Genomic DNA, 16,577 nt, shown 5'->3' with positions numbered 1-16,577 from the left:
CAGTGCTTGCATAACCTGACACTCCATGCCATCTCATGAGTTACGTAAAGTGTTAGACAAACGCCAGCGACAGCTAAACAAATTTAAAAAGACGTAATTTACTTCATTTTGTGCAACTCGAAAAAAAGGAAATGACTAAGGCAGCCGTGGTGTCACGTGAACGTCTCGTCCCTGGAGAGCAGTATATAAGGGAGAGCCGTGGGCGCGACCGACATACCCGGTCGCAGTCATGAAGCCGCTGCAGTGTGCCTTCGTCATCCTCGTGGGCGTTGTGTCCGCCTCGTACGGCCACCACCACCACCGCCACATGTGCCCGCCACCTTTCGGGAAAATAATGTTCGAGCCTGAAAAGGTAAGAGCTGGTAGTTTCCCATAAATCAAAACAATACGTGCCAATTATTTATTCATTAGCTAATAACTAAGAGAGTTTCCACGATATTTACGATAAAGCTAAACATAATTTTCTTGATTACGGCACTTGTGTAACGATTTATCGATTACTTTGCTAAGCCTCCAGATTTTCTTTGCTTTCCACGAAACTGTGAACGAAGTCTATTGATCGTTGCAGTCCGAAATACCGCTCGTTACTGAGAGATATGTCTTTGCTATTCGAGCCACAAAATTAGTGTTCTACATCCGCTACCGGATTTGTACACAGCGATACACTAATTTGACACAGGCAAGTTTCTTCCCATCGACGGATGTAACGGAGAGAATAATGATTTGAAACTTCCTGGCAGATTAAAACTGTGTGCCGGACCGAGACTCGAACTAGGGACCTTCGCCTTTCGCGGGCAAGTGCTCTACCATCTGAGCTACCCAAGTACGACTCACGCCCCGTCCTCACAGCTTTACTTCTGCCAGTACCTCGTCTCCTACCTTCCAAACTTTACAGAAGCTCTCCTGCGAAACTTGCAGAACTAGCACTCCTGAAACAAAGGATATTGCGGAGACATGGCTTAGCCACAGCCTCGGGGATGTTTCAGAATGAGATTTTCACTCTGCAGCGGAGTGTGCGCTGATATGAAACTTCCTGGAAGATGTTCTGGAAACATCCCCCAGGCCGTGGCTAAGCCATGTCTCCGCAATATCCTTTGTTTCAGGAGTGCTAGTTCTGCAAGGTTCGCAGGAGAGCTTCTGTAAAGTTTGGAAGGTAGGAGACGAGGTACTGGCAGAAGTAAAGCTGAGAGGATAGGGCGTGAGTCGTGCATAGGTAGCTGTGTTGGTAGAGCACTTGCCCGCGAAAGATAAAGTTCCGGAGTTCGAGTCTCGGTCCAGCACACAGTTTTAATCTGCCAGGAAGTTTCATATCAGCGCACACTCCACTGCAGAGTGAAAATCTCATTCGAGAATAATGATTTCTTGTACACTCTCTGCCATGTTCTACTATTTTTAACTCTTTGTCTACCATCGAGGCTTATGTGTCCCACGATACTTTATCAGGTAACTGCTGCACATTACTGCTTTAAATCTGTGTCCCACTGTTAAGGAGACGGGTACTAAGAGTGTTAGCGTAATTCTTATAATTGGACTGCACCATCAGGCCGTGCTGCCCTCAAGTTTTATTGTTAACGCTCGTTTCTGCAGTTTCACATCGAACCAGTTCGCAGCTGCAGATAGGCAACGCAATTTCCAGATTCGCGAAGCGGGCTGACTTCGCACATTCTCGGAAACACGGCGTCAGCAACGTGCACTCGGGAGTTGAGTCTTTCCGCTTAACAAACGAAGCGCATATCGGGCACTAACAATGGAAGTTACATTCTTGGAGAGTTGCTACGTCTGTTTGTGTGTCCATGTTCTCAGTATGTCTGTGCAGCCTTCTTCTGAAACCCTGCAGGATTTTATGAATAACTGTGTATGTGCTACTTCCAGCGCCCTACCTCTCGGAATGCGAAACAGGGGGAAACATTGTTTTCTTATTGATACTTGTAACTAAGATATTAATTGAAATAGCCATTTAATAATGTTTTGAAATAAAATTGGTAGTGAAATTGTTAACGAATCCGTTATAGTTGCAGTTGGCACCGAAAGTCCATCGACTGTTTCTATTTGGTTTTTTATGTTTGTATTTCCGATACGTATTTCAGAGCAACAGCTCTATCATCAAGTTCTACAAGGTCAGTTAGAAGCTTTTCATCACGATCTGGCGAAGCAGACACACCTGGAGGAAGTTATGTTGTTACTTAAATGGTAAGATGCATGAGAGAGCCAGTAAAAAATAAAAAAAAGACTATGCATCCACAGAGTCCGATCTGAATAGGAACTCTAACAGGTATTGTTTTTTTGTAAAGTATGTAAGCGGATCGGAATCACCTACTCAGTCCCTCAGTGACCATACTGGCACGAAATCTAAGATGGGAGAGAGAAATACTGAATTCGGTCTCCCAAACTGTTTCACGCTGCAGACATTACGTTTTCCGTTTCAGTTGTCGTACGGACGTGAAAGAGCAGATTTTGAGATATTGCATGGTATGGAACTGAGTGCCTAGCAACAACGGAGAGGCTTCGTCTCCGCCATAGCCCTGAGTGGTTCACAATCCCACAACAGGCTACAGCAGTCCACTCACCCCACCACCACCCCACACCGATCCGAGGATTATTGTGTGTTTCGGACCCGTGTGCGCGATGGACATAGGTTGTATACAAAAGGGAAAAGTTCTCAGCAAAAAGCTCGAAAATTTCTTGACTGCATTGCTTCAAAATCTTAAACGAAACTCTAGTAAATGTTGAAACCGCTATAACTAACCATTGTAATATATGTTTTATACAAATACGTACGTAAATTTTACATAATACGCATCTATATACATTATAGAGAGAGAGACATTTTTAGTACAAAATCTAAAAATGTTCGCTTCAAATTTCTACACGATACTCCTAAGGACATTTAGACAGAGATGGGTTGCAAATTTATTTAAACAATAATGTATAGATTTTTTGTTAAAACCGACTGCGAGATAGAAAATGCTAAACTAAGCTGCACATTGATAACGTATGGGTTCGTTTTTCCTTTTTTTCTCACAATCGGTTTTTACAACAGTAGAGAGCCTTTAAACAGTTACATTCTTTCTCCCATATGTATTCTGCCGCCTTATATCTTACGTTAAACATAAATTGTATAAATAATTGTCTGCCGTTTGTTTTCTTCATCACAATCGGCTTTAACAGTAAACACGAAAGTGGTATGTGTGGCTTATCACCTGAAGATTATAATATCGCTACGGAATCTGTATTGTGTTCTACCTGTTTGCCGATTTAACTATGCGACCTACAATCACTGAAGCTACTACCCTCACAGATCCAGCTGCAGCACGGAGCTCTCATACCCTCTATACCAATGATCCCAAATGACCTTCACATTTACTTTAGGCGACATCATTTGCCGATCAAGTTTTGTTGGCTGTACAATAAACAAGGTTGAAGGCCATCGGGATGAGGAAAGATGAGCTGGACAGAAAGGGAATGGGTCGAGAGGAAATGGACATTGATAGGGAGGAAGGAGCAGGGCAGAGAGATGAGGAAGGAGGTGGATAGGGCACGGAGAAGGTGGACAGAAAGAGGGGGGAGAAGGTGATAGACGGAAGGGGGGAATGGAGGGGATCAGGACGTATATCCAGTTCTCATACATATTAAGCATTTACGTAGAGAAATAAGTAATAGCAAGAAATCGAAGCAATGACAGTGAATTATAAAATTCACTGCTGCGAGCAGTATTCTGTTAGAATTTTGGCGTACTGTTGGTTACATCAATGGCTGACATTCACTATAAGGCGAAGACCATGTAACATCTTTGTAGTGCTGGCCATCAGCCGCTAAGTACGACTACTTCTAACATTGCTAATACAATTCGTGAAGAGCGAATGTGTTAAGATAAAACGCAGTTGCTATGGAGGAAAATATACAACGAAGTTCAGCAGAAATGCAATCGAAATGATAAACAGATTATTCTGTATATTTTAACGTTGTTAGTTTTCAGAAGCAACGCACCAGAACTTAGACGATAGAAGATACAATAGCGTCATTATGCTTATGCCAACATCTTGATCAGCTGCGAAGTGGCGGCATTCATTTGCAGCTACTTCTGGAATGCTGTTTATTTTATCTTAACTGCAGTATCTGCAGTAACGGCTTTTTTTTTATTAGGGTGGTGAAATTTTGTGCAGCGTCTGGTTGCACCGAAAGATATGTGAAAGGAAGTAGTATTTCGTGTCACAGGTAAAGCTGGGTTTAAAGTGTATGTGCATATACAGCAGATTGGAACTCATATTTCGAGCTTCAGTACGTAAAACTAGAGGCTGAAGCTGAAGAGTGATTTCATTAGGAAATAGATAAGAATGTCCTATTTGAGACAATTTATTTGTATTTAAATATTACGGATTGAATCATAGGAGTCATTATCCGGTAAAAATAGTCCGCAAATATATGAAATATTAATTTGAAGTCTTACTTTTTTTGTTTTTTCTTCAACTTCATAACTTCTATTTACGTGATTTCACAAGTCGTTACAGTTTTGCCACTGATGATGTACCAAGGAGCGTTTTGAGCCTTGGCTTGTAAAATGATAATTTTAAACCTAACGGCTACGTAAAGCTATGCAGCGAACATTTATTTAAAATTTGGCAAAGATATCTCCATGAGATGAGTTGAAATTTAGGATGTATGTTGGTCCTCAGATATAAAGCTCGATGTGGGACGTTTTGAGAAGACGGAGTGTTAACACCTGACTTACTACCAGAGGTTTCCCTGTATGCTTTGCCGGCAGCTGTGGCCGAGAAGTTGTAGGCGCTTCAGTCCGGAACCGCGAGACTGCTACGGTCGCAGGTTCGAATCCTGCCTCGGGCTTGGATGTGGGTGATGTCCTTAGGTTAGTTAGGTATAAGTAGTTCTAAGTTCTAGTTGACTGATGGCCTCAGATGTTAAGTCCCATAGTGCTCAGAGCCATTTGAACCTGTATGCTTTGCATATTGATGTTTCTGTACCCATACTGGATGAAGCGAAAATCGTAAAACGTAACCGTTTATTTTGTGTAAAAACCGGCGACATTATAATGCAAATGGATGTCGTTTCTTATAAAGAACAGTAAATTATTTAACATGGACCGTACTGTTCGGCAATCGTCAGAAAACTAAATTCTTCCTGCCAAAGTAGTTCAAAGCGATGATCTAAGAGATTCACATTCCACCAGAATAGGAATTTAGTGACATGATGCAGTTCTGTTCTTCGTAACAGGAAATAACTCTCAATAAAATGTTTGAAACTTGCTTTAAAAACAATAACCATAGAATTAATATTGTTAATTTCAGAGAAATTAAGTTAACTGTGGTATGACCTGTGTAGTCTAATAGAAATTAACGTTCTACTGTTAAACTCAGTGCCTGGTTTGGGTTATAAACATGGAACAACTATAAGCGTCAGACCCATTTCTCACTGTGGATAATTACATAAACTCGGCTCTTTGCCCTCTGCCACGTAATTTAGATATTGGTTCTAAACCTTAAAATGACAGAGATGGGGCAGGGCGTGATCTGTTTGCATATCAGTATTAGAATTGCAGCCTGATGATGTAGTAAAAGCTTTTTTTTTTAACACATCTTGAATGAAACACTTAAAACTTATTGACTGGTAATACTGGGTTTTTATTCATATTTAATAAAGATGTTATTTAAGTCTGAGGGCAGTGTTTGCCGTGGTGCAGACGCACGGCAGAAAGCATGTCCATGTCTGGGGACGATGGCGCCGTCGGTTGTGCTGGAACGCCCAGTGGGTCGATGATGTCTCCATCGATTCTGGCACAGATTCGGAGTATGAAGTGTCTGACACGGGCACTAAATCTAGTTCGTGGTTAGTCGACAGTCTGTTCCTCAACGCTTTCCAGCGGACACTGTTGACACTTTGTGGCGTCGCTAGCAACCGGAGTCGAGGAAGATTGCTCAGGTCCTCCCTGACTCTCTACGTCAATTGTTAGCGGCGCTTAGTGCATCAGGTGGAGATCTTACGTTTTACTGAATATTTATATTCTTGAATCATGTACAGTTCTGAAAACCTAATTATTAGGTGTTAGCGTGTACTTTGTAACATTATTGGGTACTATTCCGTTCCTGTTTATTGAATGTCATAGATAAATCTGCTAGTACCTAGCAAGATTACCCGCAGTTTCTATCAATCTTTTATACACTATTCATCACTGGCACTGACGTGGCTTTTTCTACACCGTACGCCGTGTAGAAGAATAGTGTACTCTGTATCATTTCACTTTCAGCAGAAGCTGCAGCGTTGAACTGTTTCTTGTCACCTGCTGTGCAGTGTCTGTATCGTCGTGACGCGCCTTTTGTGATTTTCAAACTACGTTAGACCATGACCTTGCTTTTGGCATGCGGGTATTCCGCAACACTTTATTCTGTACCTATACAGAGTGATCAGAAAGAGTCTGAAAATCTTGTGAGGGTGTTACAGGATGGGTTGTGCTGAGAAATAATTATTAAGAGAAAGTTCGATGCGTTCCACCTCTCCCGAGTTAATTCGTAATTAATCTAGTCAGTCAGGCGGCTCAGCACACAAATTGAAGCGCCACACCACATACAATTAGTGTGAGTTGTCCTATTGTGTTGATGATAGATGATAGTGAACGAAACTGCTGAGCCTTTAGCTCGGGTTAGATTCTTGTTACCGTCCCATGTCCAATTTTTGAATCGCTTTCTTGTTCAGTTTTAGGAAACCAAACAAAGAACACGTTATATGGCACCGTCTCTGGCGGACGGTTTGAATTTGCGCATGCAACGGCCTGATTGCTAACTTCAATCCTAATTAATTCGAAAACGGTACAACGTATCGAATTTTTTTCTTGAGAATTGTTTCTGAGTACAACCTAGACTGCAACAACCTTACTAACTTTTCAGACTGTTTCTGCGCACCCTGATCAATAATTTTAGTCATTCTTGCTTCAAGTGGAGAACGAAGTTCAGTACTGGCCAACAACTACAATATAAACGGAATCACAAACATTACATCACCAAAATAACATACAATATTCTTTATCTGGCTTCACTTACACGTATATTACGGATCCAAATGCCTAATGCAGAGCAATTCAAATAATATTGTCGGTACTTGTGGTGGCCTCAAATCGTTTACCTTACGTCATATGTGCAGTAGCTATGGGGGCCACTGCTGCACAGGCGTAAGACCAGTGAATGTTATAATTTAGAATTGAATTTCGTACGTTTCCGTAGATCCTCGTGGCTGATCGGTTTCATAATACGACACCTCTTTATTATAACTGAATTTTATTTATTGTGAATTTCTGTGTCACTGTGGCATTTGCTTTTGGTTGCTGGAACTTCCAACGAGTTTGAGTTTATAAATTTTGCACATTTTAAAATGTGATTATATTCATGTCGTTCGCTGTGAGGGCTGAGGCCTCTGCAAACGCTACGATCAGCGCTTGCTTTCATTGTACATTTCCACGGTATTGCTTCCTACCTCTTTGTAGGCAGCGGTAGCTCGTCTTGTGCGCGAGATGTAAATGACTTGCTTTCTTGTACTGAAGGCATCTTCAATCAGTGCAATAACTTTACTAAAAATGTTCGGAATGGAACGTGTCGTTACTATTGGATAACTTGAGAGACTCAGTTGTGGCAAATACAGGCTGCATGAATAAATGTGGTGAATAGAATGGAAAGGAAAGGGATGTGAAGGAGATAGGAACGAAACGGTAACTTACAGCCACGCAGGGCATTGCGACAACTCAACGGCGAATCTTGAAAACTTGTGCAGGACCAGGACTCGAAATCGAATGTTCCGCTTCTCTAGAGAGATTGCCTTAACCGCCTCGGCCATCCGACATACTTTCCATCAGCCCCTGATTCCCAACTACACTCTCGCCGTACGACGAAGCTCCCCGTTCATTGGCCACCTGCACTCAGATTTCTGATTCCCATAGGAGTTGGGACACTGGTTGTGCATCCGCACTGAAACTGTTTTCATCAAAGAGCGGACACACCTATAGCATTAGAGGTATGAGTGGTGTCTGTTCTGTCGGACATGTCTCATATATAAAATATAGGGTCACCTAGGTCCACAGGGATGGCGAACCAATGGCACACTTGCCATGATGGCCACGCGACCAAATTCTTTTGGCACGGTATAAAGTGAGGAATTTATGAAGCCCTACGGAACCGAAATAGCTCATTTGTTCGTCTGCATTTGAAGTCACTGTATCAGAGAAGACTTAGATAACAGATCTTCGCTCATCGTCATTCGCTTTGAGTCACACTGTACCCAAATCCATTAGTAATAATACACCGTCATCCTCTGTTAGACAGCGTAGGTTGATAGCTGTCCCGTCAACGACGACTTCCGGCCTCTACCGACTACCTACAAAACTTATCATACTATCAAACTGTCATGGTAAAGAGTGTTCCCTTGTCTGTATTTTTTATCTCTCTCCATTCTTAAGTCGCGTACTGCAAAATGGTTCAAATGGCCCTGAGCACTATGCGACTTAACTGCTGAGGTCATCAGTCGCCTAGAACTTAGAACTAATTAAACCTAACTAACCTAAGGACATCACACACATCCATGCCCGAGGCAGGATTCGAACCTGCGACCGTAGCGGTCGCTCGGCTCCAGACTGTAGCGCCTAGAACCGCACAGCCACTCCGGCCGGCACGCGTACTGTAATTACGCAGTTCAAATGGCTCTGATCACAATAGGACTCAACTGCTGAGGTCATTAGTCCCCTAGAACTTAGAACTAGTTAAACCTAACTAACCTAAGGACATCACAAACATCCATGCCCGAGGCAGGATTCGAACCTGCGACCGTAGCGGTCTTGCGGTTCCAGACTGCAGCGCCTTTAACCGCACGGCCACTTCGGCCGGCCTAATTACGCAGTTATTACCATCTTTAAACTGGTGAATGCTTTTCAACATGACTCGTTTGACAAACAAACAAAAAGCGCAGGACGTGTGTAATAGAGAATTTTTAACCTGGTCGACTGAGGTCTATGACTTCTTCAATAAAGACAACAGAACGGTGTGTGTTTAATGTTTCGGAACACTAGTACGTAGAACATCGTCTGTAAAACGGGCCTATGTAGCAAATCTAAAATCTCTTTGTCAAAAAAAGCGAACCAGAGAAAAAGGAATTCATCGCACGTGCTACGAAGGACACTAGACACCTGTGATTAAGTTTATTATAAAAATTCTCATACCAGTGTCACAAGTTTGTTGGCTGTAAATATCATTTCCCGCGATGGTAAACGTTCTGGCGACGGGGAATTTTTGAAAGACGCTTGGTTAGCATATGCCCCATCACTTTATGAAGACTTTGAAAATATAGATAACCGAGCCCAACAAAGACATTCCTTTATCTAGAAACAAAATGAAAGGCAGAACCCTAAAACTGGCGGAGAATCTAGTAGAACAACGAAACAAAGATATCAAGTCACTTCGTTACATTTGGCTATGTCTTGAGTAAAGTACAGATGTAACTAAACCAGCAAACCGAGATGCGTTTGCTCGATATGGTATTGTACATGACATCAAAACGAGCTGAAAGCAACTAGTAAGGTCAAAGGTATTTACACGGTTGTTAAAATTTCACTTTCTCAAAAAGAAATGGATGTAACCAAAACTGTTTCGATAATAACTGATGGTGATCAAAATATGGCATTACTGAATCCCACTGCATCATACATAAACAAGCCTTTTGCGCAAAGTGTGGCTTCTATTCCCTTTATAATACAATGACGTTAGTCACAAAAACAGTGTGCCTTGTGTCGTCGCAAGCTTCTGATGAAGGAAGGTTCGAAGCGTTATTAGAGGAAGCCAACGCGGTGCACAATAGGTACCTGATGTAAAATAATGTTCGCTGGTTGTGACGCAACGACATAATTGAAGGATTTGAGGATTGCTTGGTAGATATTTTTTTTAATGAGCAAAAAACTTCGCAATATTGGCGGTTAATGGACGTTACGTGGCACACAAAATTTATATTTGTTACGGACAAGTGCCAGCATTTCAATGATAATATGGAAAAGCTTCAAGAACAAAAAAAAAACGGGTCTATTTTTACGTCAGATCATATTAGCACTTTAAAGACTGAACTGCAAGTCTTTAATAACGATATTGTTTCCAGATACTTCAGATTTTTCCCACATTTGGAAAAAGTTTCCAGCCATTTGAATTTACATGGAAAGTCGGGCCAAGAAAAGGTCACTGTGGAATTTTCTTCGGTAATACGTTCTTCAATCGAAGAATTTTCATCGAGATTTCTCAGCTCAAAGAGTTGTAGGAAATGTTAAAACTTACTATGTAAAGAGATGTGACTTCACTGGATAAAATGAACTTTCCTAAATTTGATTGGTTGGAAACTGAAAAATTGAAATGCAGCACATCGATTTCCATTCTAGTTTGAGATGGACTACAAATTATATTGGAATAAGTAAATGATTGGAAGTAAACGAATTTGAGAAACTGTCGAATATGAGCAAAAATGCACATATTAAATCATGGAGTCGTGGAAATAAATTCCATACACAAATATCTGTCTAAAGAAGTTGGCGTTTCCTATCTTGACAATATTTTCATCGCCACGTGAGTCATTATTTTACGAAATGAATAAATACTCGCTAAGAAACCTTTTATCAGGGAACCGAATTGCATTCTGCTGAAAGTTACGCAGTATTTACCTAATATAACACACTTGACTACGAATTCGCCACAGCAGAAATGACATTAATTTTTCTTTCTTTAAGATAACTAAACAGGTTTTTATAATTACTACACGAAGAACCTATTCCTGGTTGCAAAAGAAGACCATTATTATGGATGTATTTAGTTTTTTTATTAATCAGTAGAATCCAAAATTTTAGGCACTGTCAACTCTTAAGACATGTATGCATATATGCGTGGCACACAATAAGCAAGAAAAAAAGAGAGTACTAGTTTGATGGCACGCCGTGTCCACGTTCAACATTTCTGTAGAAAAAAACGGGCCGGCTGCTGTGGCCGAGCGGTTCTAGGCGCTTCAGTGCGGAACCGCACTGCTGCTACGGTCGCAGTTTCGAAACCTGCCTCGGGCATGGATGTATCTGATGTCCTTAGGTTAGTTAGGTTTAATTAGTTCTAAGTTCCAGGGGACTATTGATCTCAGATGTTATGTCCCATGGCGCTCAAAGCAACTTGAATTGCACAGCTACAAGTCGCTAAACAATCCCACACTGGTTCTTAGCTCTCAAAGCAATGTGAAACATTTTTCAGAAGAAGATGCGAGGTCCTAATAAAACAAGCAAGGACTGGTGGAAACCTCGTGATTGTCGGGAATAACTGCAAATATTTCTATTGGTGACTAAGAGCGCTGTACTGAACAAAATCACACCAGCACTTACATCATTTGCACACTAATAATTCTAGCTATTACAGGTCGTATGTTTTTAGGTTGTCTAGTACCTTCAAGCAAATATTGCAAGAGCAAGTCATTAAGTGCTTACTTTTCCCTGGGCACCAGTTCAGATTTTGTGGTGTGGACGCTTGGACGCCAGGTGGTAAGCCTATACTGACAGGCATTGTCCACTTGGAGGTGCAGCAAAGGTAGTGCAGAAAATATCAAGTCATAAAGTTTCTGACGTATTTGTGGGAAGACTGTTAGACGCAGAAGAAAAACTGACACACTGATGTATGTAGGTACTAGTATTAAGGTACCAAATATACAAATATTGGCACTTATATCCATTACGCCCTGTATGTGTGTTTTAGTGGCGCTGAGACGATCGTATATGACGTGTGATGTAGCACAAAAAAAAGTGTGTGAAATCTTATGGGACTTAACTGCTAAGGTCATCAGTCCCAAAGCTTACACACTACTTAATCTAAACTATCCTAAGGACAAACATACACACCCACGCCCGAGGGAGGCCTCGAACTTCCGCCGGGACGGAGCACAAAAGACCGCCCATATTAGTATTAGTCGTGGTCATATATATTTCTGTGTGATCACTTTACTTGGGCCCAGTTACTGTGCAACCTCTCAGTTCTGAAATGATTGTTTCCACAGTTCCAGGGCGACTGGCACGTCGTTTCCCACTTTGTTGACGTTCCGCACAAGCACGGGGACGAGACGTGTCTGAAGCTGGAATACGCGCCGTCCAAAGAGGGCAACGAGAGCCGCGTGCAGATCACGATGCACATCCGCAAGAGTCCCGATGAAGAACACAAGCTGCAGATGCGATGCGTGCAGGGTGGTCCTCCTGGGAAAGGCGGATCGACATCGCTGTGTGCCACCAACTACGATGATTCCGAGAAGTGGGGCCGTAAGTGCAGATTCAACAAGTATTACCGTAGAAGCTTAGGAAAATAATGCAACAAAATAACGTACTCATATTCCCGTTTCCGTATGCAGAACACGAAATGAGTATGAATGTAAGGAAACATAGAAGTAAGGCTAGTGTTTTATATCGATGTCGACGTTATCACTGATTTACACAAGCCAGAGCCGGAATAATCAGAGCGTGGTGGCACAGTAACAAGACATTAGAGTCGTATACGAGACAACGGTGCTTAATATACTATTCACCTGCCTAGTTTTAGATTTTCCGTAGCCTCTTTAGACAGGTTAACCCAAGTGCCGGGACGTTTTCTCTGTAAAGGACAAAGCCAGTTTCCTCAGTGCACGATGAGATAGGAATTCTAATAGCATGAAAACCGTCGCAACTACTGTCGTGCCCCCCCCCCCCCCCACCCCGCCAGCCGCACCTTTCCTCCACTTCCGCACCCAACGCAGCTTAAGAATGCGAGTTTTTCCGCTTCCGACTAGATGTTAGTAGAACCAGCTGAATGTTTGACTACACTCTACTTTCACACCTATTAAAAGAATGCCGTATCGTGTCAATATCAGTACTCGCTGTTCTTACTCCTAATGTAGTTGACGACTGTCACTAACTACAAGATTTAATTTGTTGTACACATATATTTAATACTAAGAATTGTTACTGATATATCTATACTGTTATCCATATGCAAGAAATATCGTCAGTAACAATAAGCAACTAAAAATACAGTAATAATTATTTAAATTTGTTCCTTATTTTTAGATGATACGGTAAGTAAGTAGAGGGTGATGAGTTACAAGTTAGCTGGGTTTTTCAACGCCAGTCTGCTTTAGCAAAATTTGTAACTGCTCAGTTATCGCCATTCTTCACGTTCTTCCAGCGTAATTCATGACGAAATAGTTCGTGGAAGACCGACCGGATGTCTGTATCCAAATGGTTCAAATGGCTCTGAGCACTATGCGACTTAACTTCTGAGGTCATCAGTCGCCTAGAACTTAGAACTGATTAAACCTAACTAACCTAAGGACATCACACACAACCATGCCCGAGGCAGGATTCGAACCTGCGACCGTAGCGGTCGCTCGATTCCAGACTGTAGCGCCTAGAACCGCACGGCCACTCCGGCAATGGGTACAATATTACGGCAAGCGACCATGTTGCCATCATCAGCTGCTCTAATGAATTGATTACCTAGGACTTGGCACTTGGAGAAATGTCTTGCCTATTGGATACAGACATCCGGCAGTTAACCCGTAAGCTAATTTTTACTCCATTTTTCATTACATAACACAAACAGTATCCCTTTTTAAGAACTGAACTCCTTCTTTGTCAAAGATGACAGTATAAGCTTTATCGCTAATGTTAAGCACTTAATAGCAACTCAAAAGATCGCGAGCTTGTCATATCTACGTACTGCGATCATCGAATCGCTTTTCACAGTTATTCGTTACTTAGTATGAATGATCTTTATTCTCGCTCTCCGTACGTGAATGGAACGAGAAGAAGCCGTAATAACTGGCATAGTGGGAAGTACCCTCTGCCAGGCACTTCACATTGAGTATGTACGTAGCTGCTTCTTAACAACTGTTGGTAATCGTTTCAGCCTTGGTGCAGCACCAGATTCTGGCCACCGACTACGAGACGTACGCCATAACACAGGCGTGCGGCGTCTTCTACAAGGAGGACGAGCAGAAGTTCGACAGGATTTTCGCCGTGGACATCCTTTCCCGGGAGCCTACTCTCGCAGCCGACAAACTGAAACTGCTCAAATCGGTCGCTAGCAGCGGCGAAGCTAACGTCGACTCCTTCACGGATGTCAGCAATGAGGGCTGTTAAGAGACACCTGCCAGCTACCGGTGTAGAAACTGTGAATAAAATCGAATACCATACATGAAAACAATCTTCATTTTATTACTTTACTTAAGTCACAAACCGAGTTTCATGTGCGATGAGTGTTACGACCTAACCATTTCCTATTTACTGCTGCTGCTAGACTATATTTGAGTATCTGAATGTTCTGTATTAGTGTTTAAACACCCTGCCCTCTGTAGTCTACATACTCATAAGTGAACTTAGCTCTGATTTCATAAATTGTTAGTGGCAAAAATGAGATCACAATACGTACAGACAGAAACAAATCTAACTTGACCATTTCTCCATTAAGGGGACCACACCGTTGTTCAGGTAAAAAAAATCGATTTAAGTACTCTGAAAAGGATTTTGCTGAAAAAAATTTTTTCCAGCATTTAAAGAGCATTTTCCTACCACGTGTATTTGTGTGCCACGCCCACTTTTCTGTCACCCACATTTCTGCATGTATTTTAGATCTTTATATCCACTACATTGCACGTTAGGAATTTTTTTTTACTCCCGAGTGTGTTGGATATCCTTGGAATCCAAAGGTCGGTATTCTTTTCCTTTCTGCTGTTTGTAAACAACACGCTTTCAAACACGCGGTTAGTTTTGTTCAAGTGTGATTGCGAGTTGTTGTTATAGAAACCTTGCAGGTATATTATGGGCAGGCAATTAGGAGAAATGAAGAATATCTGGAGGCAGTGAAGAGAGATGTTTGGGCCATATTCTTCCATAAGTCCTCTACTGATGATAAGCCATGTCGGGATTGTGTCCATCAGGAGAAAATTCGGGGTGCAAATACAATTGAGCTCAGGCAACTGGAGAATATTATTCGCACCAGCATTCTCTTATGCTGCTGTTATTACAGCAATGAAACCTATTTTCAGAGGCTTGGCTCGTCCTGACCTTCTAAGGAAATGTCTGCATGGGCAGACACAGAACCCAAATGAACGTTTCAACAGCTTAATTTGGAACAGCCTTCCTAAAACTGTATTTGTAGGCATATATACAATGAAACTAGGAGTTCATGATGCTGTTATTACATTCAGTTGTGGTAATATTGGAAAGTGTTGGCTACTGAAAACGTTGTGAATTAATCCTGGTGTAAATATGATCACTGGGCTGCTACACTGCGATAAAATGAGGATAACCGATGCAGACAGGTCTGCATCTAATATGGCCAAGACAGCACGACAAACATCCAGGGAGGCGAAAAAGAACAGGCGAGAAAGAAGACCTGCTAGAGGCCAAAGAAGGGCCATATATGCAGCAGGACAGTTTTAATTAACTGTAAGTAACAAATTTCAAAAGCTTTTTCTTTAAAGTCAATTTCTCGCAAACTAAAATTTTCAATACATATGCCCCATTATATCAGAAAATATCATAGATAAATGAAACTTCAGAGACTCTGCATAACATAAAAAGCCACCTCTGGTACTACATTCATTAATATTCCCCCATTAGGAAGTTCACAAAAAATATTTTCTGCAGAAAAAAATTAATATTTTTTGTTAATAAATTTAAAAAAGTATTTCTTAAACACTATAAAATGGATAAAGTAGATTTTAGTACAGTTGACTCTATTAGCATCATGTAACATACAGTAAAAATATTAAGGTCCTGCGTCAAATAGTTTTTTTTCAGAAATTGGTTAAATACTAGCCTAAATTAACATGGGTTAGATAGGAAGGGCGTGGTCCCCTTTTTTCACTTCGAAGTAATGTTTCGTGGGTGTAAACACCACAATGAATGTTAGCCAAGCAGTCTTTTTCTCTTTTGTTGCTTATTATTGCAGATAAAACTGTAACCAATTGAATACTTTATCCTTAATTCTTAATGTTTTTCAAATGCCACAGTTGGTTTATCAATATTTTCCATAATATCCATATTACTAAACGTGTAACTAGGATTACGGTCACCAGATCCTAGCCGTGGTAGGCCACAAAGATATTATTTTCAAGATTTCCTGAAATAACCATATTGCGGTACCTGTTTTGTTCAGCAGCACAATGCAATTTACATTCGGACATGCATACCGTTATACCTGAGATGTATTCGCATTTGCGAATATGGGCCACCTTCAGCTGTATAATGGAATGACAACGAATATGTGTGCCAGACCGGGGCTCGAAGACGTATTTCCCGAGTATCGCGAGCGGTCGCGATAAGCGATGCACATGAAATCCGCGGTCGAGTCCCGGTCAGGCACAAATTTTCGTTGTCATTCCAGTATACAGATGAAGGTTGTCCATATTCGCAAATTCGAATTCATTTCACGAGTTCATGTCATTATTGTCCAAATTAAATAAAAAACGAGTGCTTTCATATTCTGTTTATTAAGATGCATAGAGTTATATTAAAGGTTTAACTCAGTTATACGAATATTAAAGTTAGA

General features: G+C 41.4%; 1 protein-coding gene across 1 annotated transcript; it reads left to right on the top strand.

Moving 5' to 3' along the window:
- Nucleotides 1-216: 216 nt before the first annotated feature.
- Nucleotides 217-14,228, top strand: LOC126144897 (uncharacterized). Its single transcript, XM_049915519.1, has 3 exons — nt 217-352; nt 12,055-12,310; nt 13,932-14,228. The coding sequence occupies exons 1-3, from the start codon at nt 230-232 to the stop codon at nt 14,162-14,164; spliced, it is 612 nt and encodes a 203-aa protein (XP_049771476.1). The 5' UTR covers nt 217-229; the 3' UTR covers nt 14,165-14,228.
- The last annotated feature ends 2,349 nt before the right edge of the window (nt 14,229-16,577 follow it).

Source organism: Schistocerca cancellata, chromosome 2 (assembly GCF_023864275.1).
Source record: "Schistocerca cancellata isolate TAMUIC-IGC-003103 chromosome 2, iqSchCanc2.1, whole genome shotgun sequence".
Taxonomy (NCBI): domain Eukaryota; kingdom Metazoa; phylum Arthropoda; class Insecta; order Orthoptera; family Acrididae; genus Schistocerca; species Schistocerca cancellata.
Note: the sequence above shows the minus strand (reverse complement) of the source record. Positions and strands in the feature narration are given on the sequence as shown.

Excerpts from the sequence above, each read along its gene's own strand:
- LOC126144897 (XM_049915519.1), top strand. The coding sequence starts at position 230 with ATGAAGCCGCTGCAGTGTGCCTTCGTCATCCTCGTGGGCGTTGTGTCC. Across the intron at positions 353-12,054 it reads TAATGTTCGAGCCTGAAAAG|TTCCAGGGCGACTGGCACGT; the intron begins GTAAGAGCTGGT and ends TTGTTTCCACAG. Across the intron at positions 12,311-13,931 it reads TGATTCCGAGAAGTGGGGCC|CCTTGGTGCAGCACCAGATT; the intron begins GTAAGTGCAGAT and ends TAATCGTTTCAG.